The sequence below is a fragment of the Erythrolamprus reginae genome, chromosome Z (genome assembly GCF_031021105.1).
Source record: "Erythrolamprus reginae isolate rEryReg1 chromosome Z, rEryReg1.hap1, whole genome shotgun sequence".
NCBI classification, from domain to species: domain Eukaryota; kingdom Metazoa; phylum Chordata; class Lepidosauria; order Squamata; family Dipsadidae; genus Erythrolamprus; species Erythrolamprus reginae.
The window spans coordinates 91,660,453-91,677,161 of record NC_091963.1 but is presented as its reverse complement, the minus strand read 5'-3'; the positions used below and the strand labels follow the sequence as shown (position 1 = coordinate 91,677,161).

The following is a 16,709-nucleotide window of genomic DNA, read 5'->3' as shown; positions in this document are numbered from 1 at the left end:
TGGGTCCCGTCGACTAAACAATGTCGTCTGGCAGGTCCCAGGGGAAGAGCCTTCTCTGTGGCGGCCCCGACTCTCTGGAACCAGCTCCCCCCGGAGATTAGAACTGCCCCCACCCTCCTTGCCTTCCGTAAACTCCTTAAAACTCACCTTTGCCATAAGGCATGGGGGAATTGAGGCATCCCCCCCCCCCCCCCGGGCCTATACAATTTATGTATGGTATGTCTGGTTTAATAATGGGGTTTTTAAATGTTTTTTAAATTTATTAGATTTGTCATAAATTGTTTTATTGTATGCTATGAGCTGCCCCGAGTCTACGGAGAGGGGCGGCATACAAATCAAATTAATCAACCAACCAATCAATCAATAAATAAATAAATAAATAAAAGACCGGTATATCATTATACAAATGCTTTCAGCTGCCATAATTGTATTTGTGCAGTTCTAGAAACAAGAAACTATTCCAACTGCTTTAAGTATCCTCATAAAAATCATGGAATGTGCAGAGATGTCTAAAATAACAATGGAGATCCAAAATAAGGAAGAATCAGATTTCTACAAGGCTTGGGAGAAGTAGTACCAGTGGTTATCAAAAAACAAAACAAAACCCTAACCATTCTTGAAAAAGAACAAAAAATTAATAACATTTCTCCTGTTTAACATGACAACATATGAGTACATTTACTTATATTAACACTAAAAGACTTTATATGGCTCTAATAAATAAGAAAAAAAGAGGAATTGCAACATATATAAAAAGAAACATTCGAGCTTCATTTATAATGATGAAGAAGGCAGGATACTAATGATTAAAATGGAAACCGGATAGAAACCCATTTTATTAGTAACAATATATTGTATACCCCTAACAATAACCAATTGGAATTTTACCAAGAAATACATGAAAAAAATAATACAGTTGGGATATGAAAACATTTCTGTAATTGGGGATTTCAGCGCAATTGTAAATTGTGCAGCAGACTAGGAAGGTAAAAACAAAAAATGAAAACAAAAATATATTTCCAAAATCATTCTGAGAAAGGACAGCAGAATTTGGGCTTAAGGCTATGTGGAGAGAGAAACACAAAATAAATATAACAATATATCTTTTATTCGAACCCCCATCAATCCTGGTCAAGGATTGACATGGTTTGGTTTGGGCAAGTACAAAAGATTGACATAGAACCAGGGGTGAGCAGCAAGCAGGATGGGGTGGAACACAGTTCCACCAGCAGAAATGAAGATGTGTGTGCAGCTCCAGCTGATTGGCAGCTATCACTTCCGGTCTCGGCTCAGCTCTCTTTTTTCCCCCTGCTGCTGCTCCTTGCTTTTTTCCTCTTTCCTCCTTCCTGGCCTCGGACGAGCTTCCCTCCCTCCTGTCTCCCTCCAGGGTCACGCGACCACCTCTCGCCTGAGATACAAGCAGAAGGCATGGGTGGAAGTGGCGCTGGCAGCATTTATGCTTCTGACATCACCCATTTGACTAGCTACCCAGGAAGGAGAGCGCGGGAAATGCGAAGCAAATTGTCACCCCAGCAAGCGACACTGGTAAGGTTGTAAATCGAGGACTTAACAGTTCACTTGAACGATGATATTCATTCAAGCCACTTCCACCTGGTCACATGGCCGGCAAGCCACTCCTACCCAGTCACGTGGCCAATAAGCCACACCCACAAAATAAGCCACACCCACAGTGTGGCAGTTAAATTTTGGCTGCCCATTACTGCATAGAACCCAATATCTGGGCAGATCGTAGTCCTTTAAGAGTAACCTGGAAGGGAAGGAGAAGGAAAACCAAGTGCACTATGAACCTTTCTTTTTTTTTTTTTTTTTTTTTTCAAATCTTTTTATTAATTTTCTTTAAAATGACAAACAAACTTACAAACATTTAACATACATTGTAGGGATGTATCATCCCTGCTCTTCTCAAAAGTATAATTGCAGATACAGAAAAAGGAATACACAATTGAATATCTAATTCAATGCTACTAATACAAAAAATATCTAGTAAAAAAAAAAAAAAATTAACTGTCATATAAAAGTTTCTAATTAATTTCAAGTCAAAAAATCTTTAGAAAAAACAAATTTCTATTCTATCTATGTAAACTAAATCTAAGATAAATCTTAATAAGAAAAGATCATCTAAAATATCTATACTTGTTACTACTCTTCTTTCTTTATTTTTTTATTCTTATCTATCCATTCATAAACATTGTTCCATGTTGCGTAAAATTTGGTTTCTTCCTGTTCATTCAAGCGTCTTGTCATCATGTCCATTTCCGCGCAGTCTAATATTTTTGCAATAACTCCCTCTTCTTTGGGGATATCTTCCCCTTTCCAATTTTGCGCGTATATAATCCTTGCCGCTGTAAAAATATGTATAATCAAGTACAAAATTTCTTTTTTATAATTTTGGTTAGTAATTCCTAGCAAACAAAACTCCGGGGTGAAATCTATTTTCTGCTTTGTAATTTCTTTTGTCATTTTTTCTATCATTTTCCAATACATTTTAGCTTTATTACATGTCCACCATTGATGATAATAGGATCCTATTTCTTTCTTACATTTCCAGCACAAAGGTGATGTCTTTGGGAACATTTTTGCTAATCTACTTGGTGGGAGATGCCATCTATAAAACATTTTTATTTGGTTCTCTTTCAAAGAAACTGATTTAGTCATTCTCCAATTGCACATCCAAACTTTCTCCCATGTATCTAAATCAATTTCTTTACCTATGTTTCTACACCAATGTATCATACTATCTTTTAATGTTAATTCAATATTCTTGTGGGTAATCAAATATTTATATATTTTTCCAATTACTCTGTTGTGGTTTTTAGTGATTAACTCACTTAACAGGTTTTTACTTTTGTTAAATATATAGAGTGTACTATCTTTCTGGTATCTGGATCTAATCTGTGCGTAATGCCACCAATCAATTTGTATCCCTTCATCTTGTAGTTTAATTCTAGATTTTAATTTCATTTGATTGTCTAACAAATCTTTATATCTTATATTTCTTGAGTCATTAATAGAATTTGGATGTATTATTGCGTCCAGGGGGGTAACCCAATCTGGAATTGTTAAAAAGTGGTTTTTCTTTATGTCTTTCCAGACATCAAATAAATATTTTCTCAGCGTGTGTCTTTTAAAGTAAGAATGGTTTTTATCTTTATCGTACCACACAAAAGCATGCCAACCAAGCATGAGGTCATGTCCTTCTAATATTGATGTTCTCATGTCCTCTAAAGTTATCCAGTTTTTAATCCATGTTAAGGCGGCTGCCTGATAATATAGTTTCCAATTTGGGAGCGCAAAACCCCCCCTCTCTTTTATGTCTTCTAACATATTTATCTTAATTCTTGCCTTTTTCCCTTGCCATAGAAATTTTTTAACCACATTTGTTAAGTTTTTAAAAAAGTTAGCCCCTGGATTGATTGGGATCACTTGAAATAAAAATAATACCTTAGGTAAGATATTCATCTTAATCGTAGCAATTCTTCCCAAAAATGATATTTTTAGATTGTTCCATATTTCTAGATCCTTTTTAATTTCATTAATTAATTTTATATAATTATCATTTTTTAATGTTATTGTTTTGGCTGTTAGCCATATTCCCAAATATTTTACTTTTTTAACTATTTGCATTCCAGTAATACATTCTAAATTGCTTTCTTGTATTTTACTCATGTTTTTAGTTATAATTTTTGTTTTATTTTTATTTATTTTCAAACCTGCCACCTTGCCATATTGTTCTATTGTTTGGATTAATCTTGGTGCTGTGACTAACGGATCTTCCATTATAAAAGTCAAATCATCTGCAAAGGCCTGGACTTTGTATATCTCTTTTCTAACTGTTAAACCTTTTATCTTTGGATCTGATCTTATTTTTATTAAGAGTGCTTCTAAAGTCATAATGAAAAGAAGAGGTGATATAGGACATCCTTGCCGCACTCCTTTATTTATTTTAAACGCTTCTAATTGTTCATTGTTTAATATAATTTTTGTCGTTTGTTCTGAATAAATAGCGTCTATTAAATTAACAAATTTGGGGCCGAATCTCATTTTATTTAATTGCATCTTTATAAATGTCCAATTCACGTTATCAAAAGCTTTTTGCGCGTCTAAGAACATTAAAGATAATGTTTTATCTGAATGTTGCTCATAATACTCTAATACATTAATGATTGTCCTAAGATTATTTTTAATTTGTCTACCTGGAAGGAAACCATTTTGGTCTGAGTGAATTTTGCTGTTTATCACATTTTTCAATCTATCTGCGTATATTGCTATAAAAATTTTATAATCTACATTCAATAAAGATATTGGTCTATAGTTTTTAATTTTTTCTTTTGGTGTATCTGGTTTATGAATTAAAGTTATCAAAGATTCCGACCATGATTTAGGAATTTTACCATCTACTCTACATTCATTAAAAATTTGGAGCATATTATTTCTTAATACTTCATTTTCTATTTTATACCACTCTGCCGGGATAGCGTCCGGTCCCGAGGCTTTGTTGTTTTTCTGCTTTTTAATAACTATAAGGAGTTCTTCCATCGTTATTGGACTCTCCATCTTTTCTTGTTGCTCTTCTGTTATTTGTGGTAACTCTGCACTCTCTAGGTATTTAAATACGGCTTCTTCTTCAATATTATCATCTTTATACAATTCTTTAAAAAAGTTTTGAACTATATTTGCTTTTCCCTCTGGGTCATATTTTATTATTCCATCTTTATCTTCTAATTTTCTAATTAATTTAGATTGTCTCTGCTTTCTCAGTTTATATGCTAACCATCTACCTGATTTATTGGCATGCTCAAAATACTGTTGCTTAGCTTTCTTTATTTTTTCCAATAGTTGATTTTGTTCTTGTAATCTAATTTTGTGTTTAATTAAATTTATTTTTTTCCCCAAATCTTTATTTTTCACATTTTGTTGTGATAGAAACTCTAGTTGTTTTAATTCATTTATTAATTGTTCATATTTTCTTTTTCTTTCTTTATTATATTTTGCAGTATAGGATATTGTTAATCCTCTTATGTATGCTTTGGTTGCATCCCACAAGTTCTGAGGGGTGGTGTCTGTATTTTTATTAATTTCAAAAAATATTTTTAATTCCTTTTCCATCCATTCTTTATATTCTTTCTCTTTCAAAATATTTCTATTCATTTGCCAATTGCGATGTTTTTTAATATTTCTCATATAGACTATAACTGGATTATGATCTGCCCAAGTATTAACATCTATTTCTACGTCTTGTATGTACTCTGCTGTTGTTTTGGGAGCCCACACCATATCTATTCTAGTCCAAATTTTGTGGGGGTTTGAGTAAAAAGTATATTGCCTGCTATGAGGATGCCTTTCCCTCCATATATCATTCAATAGCAATTCTGCTTTCATTTTTTGGAAAGTTGAGGGCAGTAAATTCTTTTTTTTCTTTTTACAACTTTTCTTCACCCCCGAATGGTCTAATTGTCTATTTGTTATGGCATTAAAATCTCCAATAATTAACATATTTTCCAAATTTAATTCTAAAATTTTTTGATGTAATTTTTCATAAAATGCAATTTGGTCATCATTTGGGGCATATATAGAAACAATAGCAAGCGATTTGGGTTCAATATCTATCTGGACAATCAAAATTCTACCTTCATCATCACTATATAGTTGTTTGGAATTTGTAGAACTCTCAACATACATTGCCACTCCTCTTTTCTTTTGGTCTGCTAACGCAGCATACATCTTTCCAATTTTATTATTTAACAATAAATTCCGATTACTTTTTTTTATATGCACTTCTTGGAGTATCACAATTTGAGCTTTTTGATTCTTGATTTTGGAAAACATTTGTTTTCTTTTTTTTGGTTCATTAAGTCCATTGACATTTACTGAAAAGATTTTTAAATCTCTCAATGTAGTCATTTGTTGTATTTCTTGGTTTCGCGTTGAGGTTGCTTTCTTCTGGCCCCATGGTCCTGGTCCTCCACTTGTGCAAGTGCCCCCATGGCTTCGGCCTGCATTGCTTCCAGTTCTTTTGTTATCTGTTCCATTTCGCATATTCCACTGTTTTCATAAAAGTCTCTTGCTTGGTCTAGATTCTCCAATTTATATCTCGTTGATTTCCATGTCAATGATAGACCTTGTGGAATAAGCCAGCGAAAAGTTATGTTTTCTTTGATCAGAAGTTTGGTCAAGAAATGATAGTCTCTTCTAATCTCTCGAACACGTCTTGGGATTTGTTTTAATATTTTTATTTCTTTGCCTTGGTGTTGTAATTGTCCCGCTCTTGACCAATGCAATATATCATCTCGCATGCTTTTTCTTACAAATTTGATGTGAATCTCGCGTGGAAGATTAAAACGGCGAATATAGCTGTTAGAAATTCTGAAGACTTCATCGATTTCTCTTTTTATGTCATCTGGGTCCATCTGAAGGATTTTCCCAATAATGTCAGCCATAATGGCCTTTAAATCTTCATCTTTTTCTTCTATTACATTTTGAAATCGAAGTCCATATGACGCACGTTGCATTTCCAGATGTGTAATTGATTCATCATACCCTCTGTAACGTGAAGCAGCTTTGTCCTCCAAGTGACCAATTCTTTTCTCCACCTTTTCCGCCTTTTCTTCCACTGCCTTCATTCGTACTTCATTGTCTTGCAAGGCTTGCTTAATCTCCTTCATCTGGTCTTTCATTTCACCTGTGTCAACTTTCATTTCCGCCATCTCTGCTTTAATTTCATCTCTCTGTTGTGTTGCGTCTTGTTGAGATTTTAGCATAAAGTCATTTAATGTTGTTAATGTCTCTTGGATTGAAGCCAGAGATGGTTGTTTCTCCCTGTCCTTCTCCTTGGTGAACATAGTTGCAGATAAAGTCTGCTGTGCGGGAGATGGATGTGGTGAACTTTGCGGGGAAGAAATGACAGTTGTTTGCTTCTTGATTGTTTTAGTATGGGTGGAAGAACTTGACATTTTCAAATTTAAATTTAGTGGTATTTTATGTTAGCAAAATGTAAAGAGATTCTATAAATTCCAAACCCACAGTAACAGTTATACTAAATCAATAGCAATTAATTAATAGCAATAAAAGTTCTAATTCAAATAAAAGGCTAAATTTCAAATACACTTAAAATTTAAAATATATCTAATTAATGCTCAACTTATTTATTCTTATTACTCTAGTCAAAGTTTATATCAAGAAGATGTGAAGAAAAAGAGGGGGAAAAGGGGAAGAGATTAGTTTAGCACAGCTGCAAAGATAAGGAGAAAAAGTCAGCAAAGTGAGAAGGAGGGTAAAAGCATGTGAAGAAAGGGGACAATCAGAGTTAAAGACTATTATTCAATTAGGAGGAACAGGGGACCAAAGACCAAAAGAAAATTTAGCAATGCATAAACAGAACCAATTGCAATATAATGTAATATAGAATTAAAATTCAAAAATTGAAATTATCAAAGGGAAAATGCAAGAAAAAAAAAAAAAAAAACAATTGATTGAAGATCTAATTTGTTGTCAGAAACACCTTAATGAGTACTGCAAAGGTATTCCGTTTTTTGAAGAAGGGTATAGTCTTTAGAAAATTTATAAAACTTTTTCCAAGCAAATGCAGTTTAATCTCACGAAGTTAAAATGAAGTCGGTCCGTCTCTCACAGCCCAGGAAGAAATCTCTCCACAGTAAATCCAACGAAAATGCTGTTAATCCACAAACCGCTATTAATCCAAACGAAATCCAATGGAAATAGTCCAACAGAATAATCCAAAAAAAACGTCGATTAGATAATCCAAATTTTAAAGTTCTCAAATGTAGGAAAAGAGGTTTTTTTCCCTTTATAAATGTTTATTCAGAATTTGTAGGAAAATAGTGAGCAGTCTGGTCCTTCCGCTAGAAAAATCCCAGCCCGGACTTCATTTTTCAGCTTTCGGTAACCAAATGTTTCAAAAATGTTTCAAAAGAGGAAAAAAAATTTTTTTTTCAACCAAATAATGTCATTTTGTGAATAATAAATCTTTAATGTCTCATTCTAAAATCTTCTAGATCTCCTTGTTTGCAAAAATTCAACAATTCAAAACAAGTGAAAGTGGTTAGAATAAGTTCCGGCTGTTAATTCGCGCCTGGATACAATGTTGTTTTAACAACTTTCTCTTTCGCCTTTGTTTAAACTCCGATTCAATTTTCTTGTTTTTTTAAACTTCTTGTTTAGCATGGAACATAGAAAAAACTTTTACCTTAATTGTAGCTTCTTTGGCAATATTCCTTTTTCGATTAGGGTTGTTCAGTTTCTCTGCTTTTTACTCTCTTGATGTTTCTTGCTTCCCACTGGTTAGGTGGGATCGCAATGGCCGTGTCCTCTTGGGAGAGGACCGGTGCTCCCTGCACCAGAGCTGCAGGATGAACCCTCTGTCCTGGAGCCTCGGCGATGGCTCCCCGGGCAGAGGGGAATCCCCTTTTCTAGGATCGAGCCATCCGGACTCGATCCGATCGCGCTGGGGCGACCTCTGGGAGGGTTGGAGGGGTCTCGAGGCAGAGCCCTGCCAAGAGACTCCGCTGCGATCCTCAGCGAAACCGGAAGTCTGAACCTTTCTTTAGCTAAAGACAAAGAATATCGAGATATGCTGGAAAAAGAATTAAGAATGTATATTTTTAAATTAATATAAATGAGGAAGCATTATAAATCCTCTTGGATACAGCAAAAGCCTATATATGTGGGCTAACAGTAGCATTCTTGACCAAGAAAAATAAAAGAAAAAGGTTCCAACAAAAGGCTCTACAGGATGAATTACCATATTTTTCGGAGGATAAAACACACTGGAGTAGAAGACGCATCTTGGTTTTGGGGGATAAAAACAAGGAAAACCAAATCTCCCTCTCTCAGTAAATTTGCCTCCCAGCAACCAGCACAGATGATATACCCTATTTCCTGTGTATTTCTGTGCATGTGTGTCTGACACATAGAAATAGTAAACAATTGGAGAAATGTACATTATGGCAGTATACTAATGCCAGCAAATTTTCTTAAATGTCACACTAATTCCTTCCAATTATTTCAATAGATCTACTCCAAATATGTCCAAAACACGTGGATAAAAGCATATATTACTCTCAAACTAAAACAAGATTCAGATCTACAACAGATAAAAAAATATAGACCGATTCCTCTATTGAATGCTGACTAAAATATTTGCTTCAGTAATTGCAGAAAGACTGAAAAAATTCTTAAACCAATTTATTCATTCAGATCAAAATGGCTTTTAACCTAAGCATTTGATAATGTGAACTGGCAATTTATGCTAACACAATATGTCATCATATTACCCCCAAGAATCTTGTTCTTCATTTTACTGACTCCTGAAGTATGGAAACTGAGTCAGTCTTGAGCCAGTCAGGATCAAATTTCTGGCAGTGGGCAAAGTTAGCCAGCAGTACTGAATTCTAACCACTGTGCCATCAGAGCTCCTAATTCCAATATTAATTAGAAGCGGGATGTAATGGAAAGAACATCATCATCAGTCTTAATTCTGATTCCAAGAGAAGAAGAAAGGCTTCATGTCAAAAATAAACTCTTAAGCTTCATAGATGAGTAAGGGTAGATCTATCATATTTCTGTACCGATCCCAACTATCCTAGAGATTACATTTGTGTAAAGAACTTGAAGAATTTGCCTCAAGTGAACAGTGGAAGAGAGTGGGGCCATTCGATTATTTGTTTCTTACAAAATAGGCTGCATGAGAAGAAAACACTTTGGTTCTCTATTAATTAGATTAGATAGAAAATAATGATTTCTGCCATTATCAAATTCTAACTTGTTTAGGGTGCACATTTGCAAATTTGATCATCTAAACTTGAGACCAATTAACAATTCCCAAATAAATAACTATTCTTATCAGGAATTATGGAAACATGGGCCCTGTTGTGCCATTAAGAAAGATATAATATATTGAATGTTGTTTTATAGCACAATTCACAGACTTTTGAGATATACATTTTTAAAAAATATATACAGTGGTACCTCTACCTAAGAATGCCTCTACTCACAAACTTTTCTATATAAGAACCAGGTGTTCAATATTTTTTTTGCCTCTTCTCAAGAACCATTTTTCACTTACAAACCTGCGCCTCTGAAACCCTAATCAGAAAAGGCAGGGAAAAGTCTCTGTGGGGCCTCTCTCGGAATCTCCTGGGAGGAAACAGGGCCTCCATCCTCACAGTGGTTTCCCCAATTGCACATATTCTTTGCTTTTACATTGATTCCTATAGGAAAAATTGCTTCTTCTTACAAACTTTTCTACTTAAGAACCTGGTCATGGAAAAAATAAGTTTGTAAGTAGAGGTACCACTGCATCTGTTTTGATATCCTTCATATTCTGGTGATAGGCTGTTCTTGTTATTTTTTAAGGAATTGCTGTTTGATTCTTCCTAAAAATGAATGGAAATATTTAGGACTATGATACAATGATGTTTATTTAGCAATCCTTGTTTCCAAGGTATCTGGGGTGAAATGTAAAACAATTGGATATAATATTACAATAATTAATGAAATGATGTGAATCACCAAAACAATATTCATTGCTGTCTCTTAATATTATTAAGTATAGGATTTTGTGAGCTTATCCCTGCACCTGAAAAATAGAACTTGGGTTTGGAATACTGTAGAACCAAAATGTAGTGTTGTAGATCTTATTTTTATGTAGACAGACTTAAGATTCAATAATCTGGTTAATTTTAAGATTAAAAAATATAATTTGTTATCATGTTTCCAGGGAATAAAACATGCAATTAAAATTATGTTTATGGATTTCCCCCTCCCCCCAAGGTTTTTCATATTAGTTGTGGCAAACTTCTTCTACAGCTGTGTGATGAAAGCTATTGTTTGACTGCTGGAAACTATTTTTTTATTCCACCAGGTAAATGAATTGATATTTTTCCTATTAGAAAGAGTAAAAGTAAAAGAAATGCAAACTTTGCAGTGTCTTGTAGTCGTATGATCGTCTTTTGCGGTCTTCTGACAAGCAAAGTCAATGGGGAGCCCAATTTACTTAACAACTATCTTACTATCTTAACAATTACAAATGTGGCCCCAAACAAAAGTAAAATGGAGTAAAATTTACTTAACAACTGTCTTGCTTAGCAATGGAAATTTTTTATTTGAATGGTTTAAGTCAAAGACTACCTGTATTACTTGTGTTATGCACTTTGTGTGATTAAGAATAATGGCTTCTATTCATAAGAAACCACAAGTAGCTAATTGTTTTTTCCTATTCCTTGTGGATCTTGAACCAAAAGAAAGATGAATGCTTTCTTTCTAGAGCATATGTATATATTTTCTGTCTTTCACAAAAGGCATGGGAACAAGTATGGATTAGAATTAGATGTGGTGCCATATCATTTCTTGAAAATGTACAAGGAATCTCATCTAGAATATTTTGAATTGGCTGTGTTTTATCTGAAAAAACATATTTAAAAGTTTTGAGTGTTCTAGTCACATAAAGCAATGGGAACAAAAAAAGCTTCTTGGTTCTCTCTCTCTCTCCCCCTCCCTCCATTTTTGATCCTTAAGACATTAGATATTGAACTAGTTTGTTCCATCTGCCATTTGTCTATTTATAAGAAATATTTTTAGGAGTCTGCTATGTTTTGGATTGTAAGGTAAATGTTATATATTTGTATTTCTTTAAATCATTTAATGTTTTGCATCAGTTGTTTCTTATCACCAGTGCTTCAGGTCAAACTATTAAAAACTTTCTGAGTTTCAGTCTAAATAGATACTCTAAGTTGCTTAGAGTATTGCTGGAACACAATCAACTTCAATAGTGTTGGGTGAACCGAGCTCGCACAATTCGTATCCATACTGAATTTTGCGATGTTCGGTATGCTGAACCTGAACCCGAATTTTTAAAAAAATCCGTGCCGAAGTTCGGGGTTCGAGTTCGACATTCCCTCAAACAACGCGAAACGCCGCCACCCTGGAGGAGAGTGGGGAATCCCATCGTGGCATTCCCCACCTCCTTTTGCTTGCCGCGCTGTAAGCAAAAGCAGCTGGGGAACCCCACGATGGAAATCCGGGGGCGAAGTTTTGATGTCACGTATACTTCTTCCTGACCTCCCCTTACTTGCTTTGAAGAGAGGCCAGAAACATAGCTAATTTTATAGTGTAATGGTTAGCTCTCTCGACTTTGAATCTAGCGATCGTGGTTCAAATCCTAGTGGAACCACCTTTTTTTTAAAAAAATTAATTTTTAATTTTTATTTATTATTATTAGTAGTAGTATTAGTATTATTAATATTATAATCATCATCGTGCTTTATATAATAAAAGGGGTTTGGGTCCTTTTAATCCTTTCTTAGTGGGAAAAAAGGAAAGCACTAAAAAGACCCTCAAGCTCTTGTGGGGCAAAAGGGAACCTTTGCGATGTGCCAATGGAAATAATTAATAAATGATGATGATGATGATGATGATAATAATAAATAAATAAATAAAAATTATTTTTTTTAAAAAAAGGTGGTTCCACTGGGATTTGAACCCCGATCGCTAGATTCAAAGTCGAGAGAGCTAACCATTACACTATAGAATTAGCTAGTAAAGGGAGGTCCTTTCAACAAAAGGAGCTGGGAAATCCCACAATTTCAACATCATGGAGTGTTCGGGTTCGGTGACATCACCCGAATTTTTTGTAAAGTCCGCACAAATCCGCCGAACCCAAATTTCGTCTGGTTTGCCCATCACTAAACTTCAATAATACAGTTGAGGTTAATTTGTTCCAAACGCAAAACAACAATTTTGTACAAATTTATAATCTGATTGTACTTCAAGACCAATTTCACTAACAATTTAGGATAGAGCAGGATTTTTATTCATAGTTTGCAGCTGAGAAAAGACACAGCTGTTTTAAAAAATTGCAAAAGGATGCGATGTGAATGAGAATTATTGTTCACTCTTTTCATGGATGCCATCACACAAAATTGGTTTCTCAGTACCCCCTGGGATTTTCTCTACACTGACAATGTGATGTCACAGCTGGAATTAGGGAAGACTTGCAGTGTTATTTTCTTAGTCAGTTGGGTTTGAAACTCAAGACTGAGTATCTAGAAACTAGCCTGAACTACTCTACTATCCAAGTAAGCAGTGATGAAAACAAATTTGTGTAACTCAGGATCCCATCTGTAAAATATAGTGGCATTAAAGGAAGCAACGTGCACAAAGGTGAATGCAGAACAACTGTTGTAAAAATCATTGGATTTTTCTGAGATAGGCATATGCCAATTCGCCAAAAGTATAAAATGATGATCTGTTCAGTAAATATATATGCTTCTGAGTGGTGGCCAACCCCTGAGTACCTTTACATCCCATGGAGATGTGCCTGCTCATTGGTCATTAGATGTTTCCTTTTTTGACCATGTCAGTGATGATACTTAAAAAGTAGCATCAGGCGGGCATTCACCAAGAGCAGAAAAATGGGAAAAAATGTTCATAGTGGTGGAACCACATTCTATCAGGAGCACCCTACACTGTTGCCTACACTGACTACCCCTATAACATCCATGACAAATGCCAGTACAGAAGATCAAAGATGGTAGGACACAACACGGAAATGAAAATCATTCTGTTGGACCAGTCAGTGGCTGCGTTTGATCATGTGGAATGGTATATGTCAATACAAAAATTGGATTCTGTACCGGCGAGAAAAAGATGAATTCCTCTGAATTTACTGACAAAAACTTTTTTTCCAAAAATATTTTAACTTATTTATTTTCAACCTTTTTCTTAAGCCTTTCAGCCACCTGAAAAGGGTCCAGTCCAATGTTAGTCTATTGGTTCAGCTGTCAATTTTAATTTTCCTTCCATACTTTCTTTTTTACAGCCTAGTCAGGGAAGACTCAATAAAATAGAGAGAGGAATATATTTCAAAAAGATATGAAATGAGAAAAATAACATTAATTCTTACTCAAGATCTATTTGTATAAACAATTGAGTGAGGCCAGATAAAATGTAATCCAAGATCTATTGAAGAATCTGAATATTGATGTTAACTCTTCTTCCCTATAGTCTAAGCAAAATAAGAATCTAGTTCATTATTCCATTAGTTGTTAACATTTGCACATCAGACAGCAAGGACATATGAATACTTGACAGCTAGTTCATGAAAAATAATGAAATTATTCTGGGTAGTAAATTAAATTTAGAAGGGTTTTATTAATTAATATTGAAATGATTAGGAATGTCCAAATGTATTCTGACTAAGTAATGATGCATTTTATTTGAAATACGTTATTGAATTATTTGTTCTATAATGAAAACTTTCATTTTAGGGAATATATACAATATATGTAATCTCTTGAATGAAGAATGTGTAATCTTCTTCACACAGTTGAAAGGAAAAGGTACGAAAAAATGTTTTGTTAGATTTAATTTTAGTTGAACTTGATATATTGAAATCAAGATATGTACATTTGTGACTAGCTTAAGTCCCACTGAGACTTTTTGTGATAACTCGGAATACTCTGCTTAGGTGTAACGTTCTATCTTTTCAGACACATAAATCTTTTCCAATTTGCAATGTGGTGATCGTTACTAATCTTAATTATCTCCGAGTCTACGGAGAGGGGCGGCATACAAATCTAATAAATGAATGAATGAATGAATGAATAAATAAATAAATAAATAAATAAATATCTCACTCTTATTTTACTCTTATGTTATCTATTAGTTCCCCTCAAGTTCTTTACATCTTAAGATCTTAACTTTCCTCACCCATCTTAACACTTTAAATTGCACAGCTCCCAAAATTGTAGTTTAAATTTCTTGCACAAGAACTGGGTTCTCAGTATTTTTGTGTGCAATTTAAAAAAGAAAACAAAACCTCTCTATCTGTATGTAAGACACAAGAGTTAATAAGATAAAAATACAAAATTGTCCATGAATTCTTGATTTCATTTTGTTTATTAGATTTCCAGCCTCTTAAATCACAGCATGTAATAGTTATAAAATAGAGTACTGTACATGCTTATTTCAACCCTCCTATAGTTTTGTCTTTGGGCAGCAGCTTTTCATAGTTCTGAGCAGTTTTGATATTCTGTTTTAACCCAATGAGACAAAAAAGACTTCAGATTAGCAGAGAGAAATATTTACTGTGCAAAATATTGTGAAGATAACAACGAAAAAGGACAGTAAAGGTGAATCAACAGCTTTGTGGTAAAGTTAGCCTACTTGGTTTGTATATTGCTAGAAATATTTCAAATGTTTACCAGAAAGAGCTGGGATGGCGCAGCAGGTAGAGTGCAGTACTGCAGGGCACTAAAGCTGACTGCTAGATCTGTAGGTCAGTGGTTCAAATCTCATCACCAGCTCAAGGTTGACTCAGCTTTCCATCCTTCCGAGGTGGGTAAAATGAGGACCCGGATTGTGGGGGCAATATGCTGGCTCTGTTAAAAAGTGCTATTGCTAACATGTTGTAAGCCGCCCTGAGTCTAAAGAGAAGGACGGCATAAAAATCAAATAAATAAATAAGTCAGGTCACATAACTTAAAACTACATTAATCACAAGCTTAATATAACAAAACAAAGGTTCTAATATGCAATGCTAATACAAGCTATTATTGGCAACAATGCAAGATGGTAATTTGCAATTACTACCTTCTGGCATGGGACTGATGTATGTATGAGGCCTTAAAAAAATGGCTAGTCTTGCCCAGATATTGCCTATAGATCAGACCCAGTCTAGTTTTTTTGAAGATCAGCCAAGACTATCATGATACTGCTACCTGCTGCCATGGATGTTGAGAATTTAACATATGTCAGAGATTATCAGGTAGTGATTCTGAACTATCAAATTCCTTCATATATCCTTCTGTGCTCTTTTTTTTTTTTTACAGAACATCTTGACAACTAGGACGTATGCTTAACGGAGCCATTAATCTATGTGTAAGAAACTTGGAACTTTTTGAACTTGACTAATCTTCACTGTATCTCAGATAACATAGAAACAACTGAATTATAAATACAAAAAAAAGAGGAAATGGACTAACAGAAGTGACAAATTTAGAAAAACAGCATAGTTTTAATAACCTGATTGCTGTAAACTTACTGCATGAGAGGAGAGAAGCTCTGCAGTAAATGAGCTTTGCAGTAGTAACCTTCATGTAAAGTTAGGAAATATAAAAGATTAATCTCTTTTGCACTTCTGTAAAACTCAAGAATCTGCCAAATGTTAAACAGAAGGGATATTCCTTGAATTCAGCCATCCTGGAAAATTTCTAATTAATTTGAATAATGTTCTTAAATTTTTCTTTTGATAGATTTATTAGACCTCTGATTGGAATATATGGATATTTTTGCATAATAAAAAACAAGCAAGGGGAGGTCATATTGAAGATGTTTCTCTTAACTCTATTTTCTTTTGCTTGAAATATATACATATATAATTTACCTAGTAAAACCTGAAAATGGCTTATAAATTGTAATTAAAATAAAGATTTGTATGTTAATATAAACAAGCACTTTATATTTTTTCAAAAAAGTAATATCTAATGTAAACCTGAAGTCATAATTCTTGAATCAGCTTGAATATCATCATTGCTTATAAACAGAAAAAGTCTTGAAATCCCTTTTTTGTCTAGATGCCTTCTAGTTCTTCTGTTTGCAGTTAACTTATAAATGTTTTTCATGGTTATTTTCATGGTTAAAACATTACGTAAAATTAAAATCATACTGTTAAA

The 16,709-nt window shown here is 34.1% G+C and overlaps 1 protein-coding gene across 4 annotated transcripts in view; it reads left to right on the top strand.

Annotated features, from left to right (window-relative positions):
• CENPC (centromere protein C) overlaps positions 1-16,484 on the top strand; it is an 83,260-nt gene extending 66,776 nt beyond the window's left edge. For all 4 annotated transcript variants that reach the window (XM_070726978.1, XM_070726979.1, XM_070726977.1 and 1 more), the window contains 3 exons: positions 10,810-10,900; positions 14,304-14,375; positions 15,867-16,484. In XM_070726978.1, coding sequence (XP_070583079.1) covers positions 10,810-10,900; positions 14,304-14,375; positions 15,867-15,883 — 180 coding nt within the window. In that variant the 3' untranslated portion in view covers positions 15,884-16,484. The remainder of the gene's footprint in view (positions 1-10,809; positions 10,901-14,303; positions 14,376-15,866) is intronic.
• Positions 16,485-16,709: the final 225 nt, after the last annotated feature.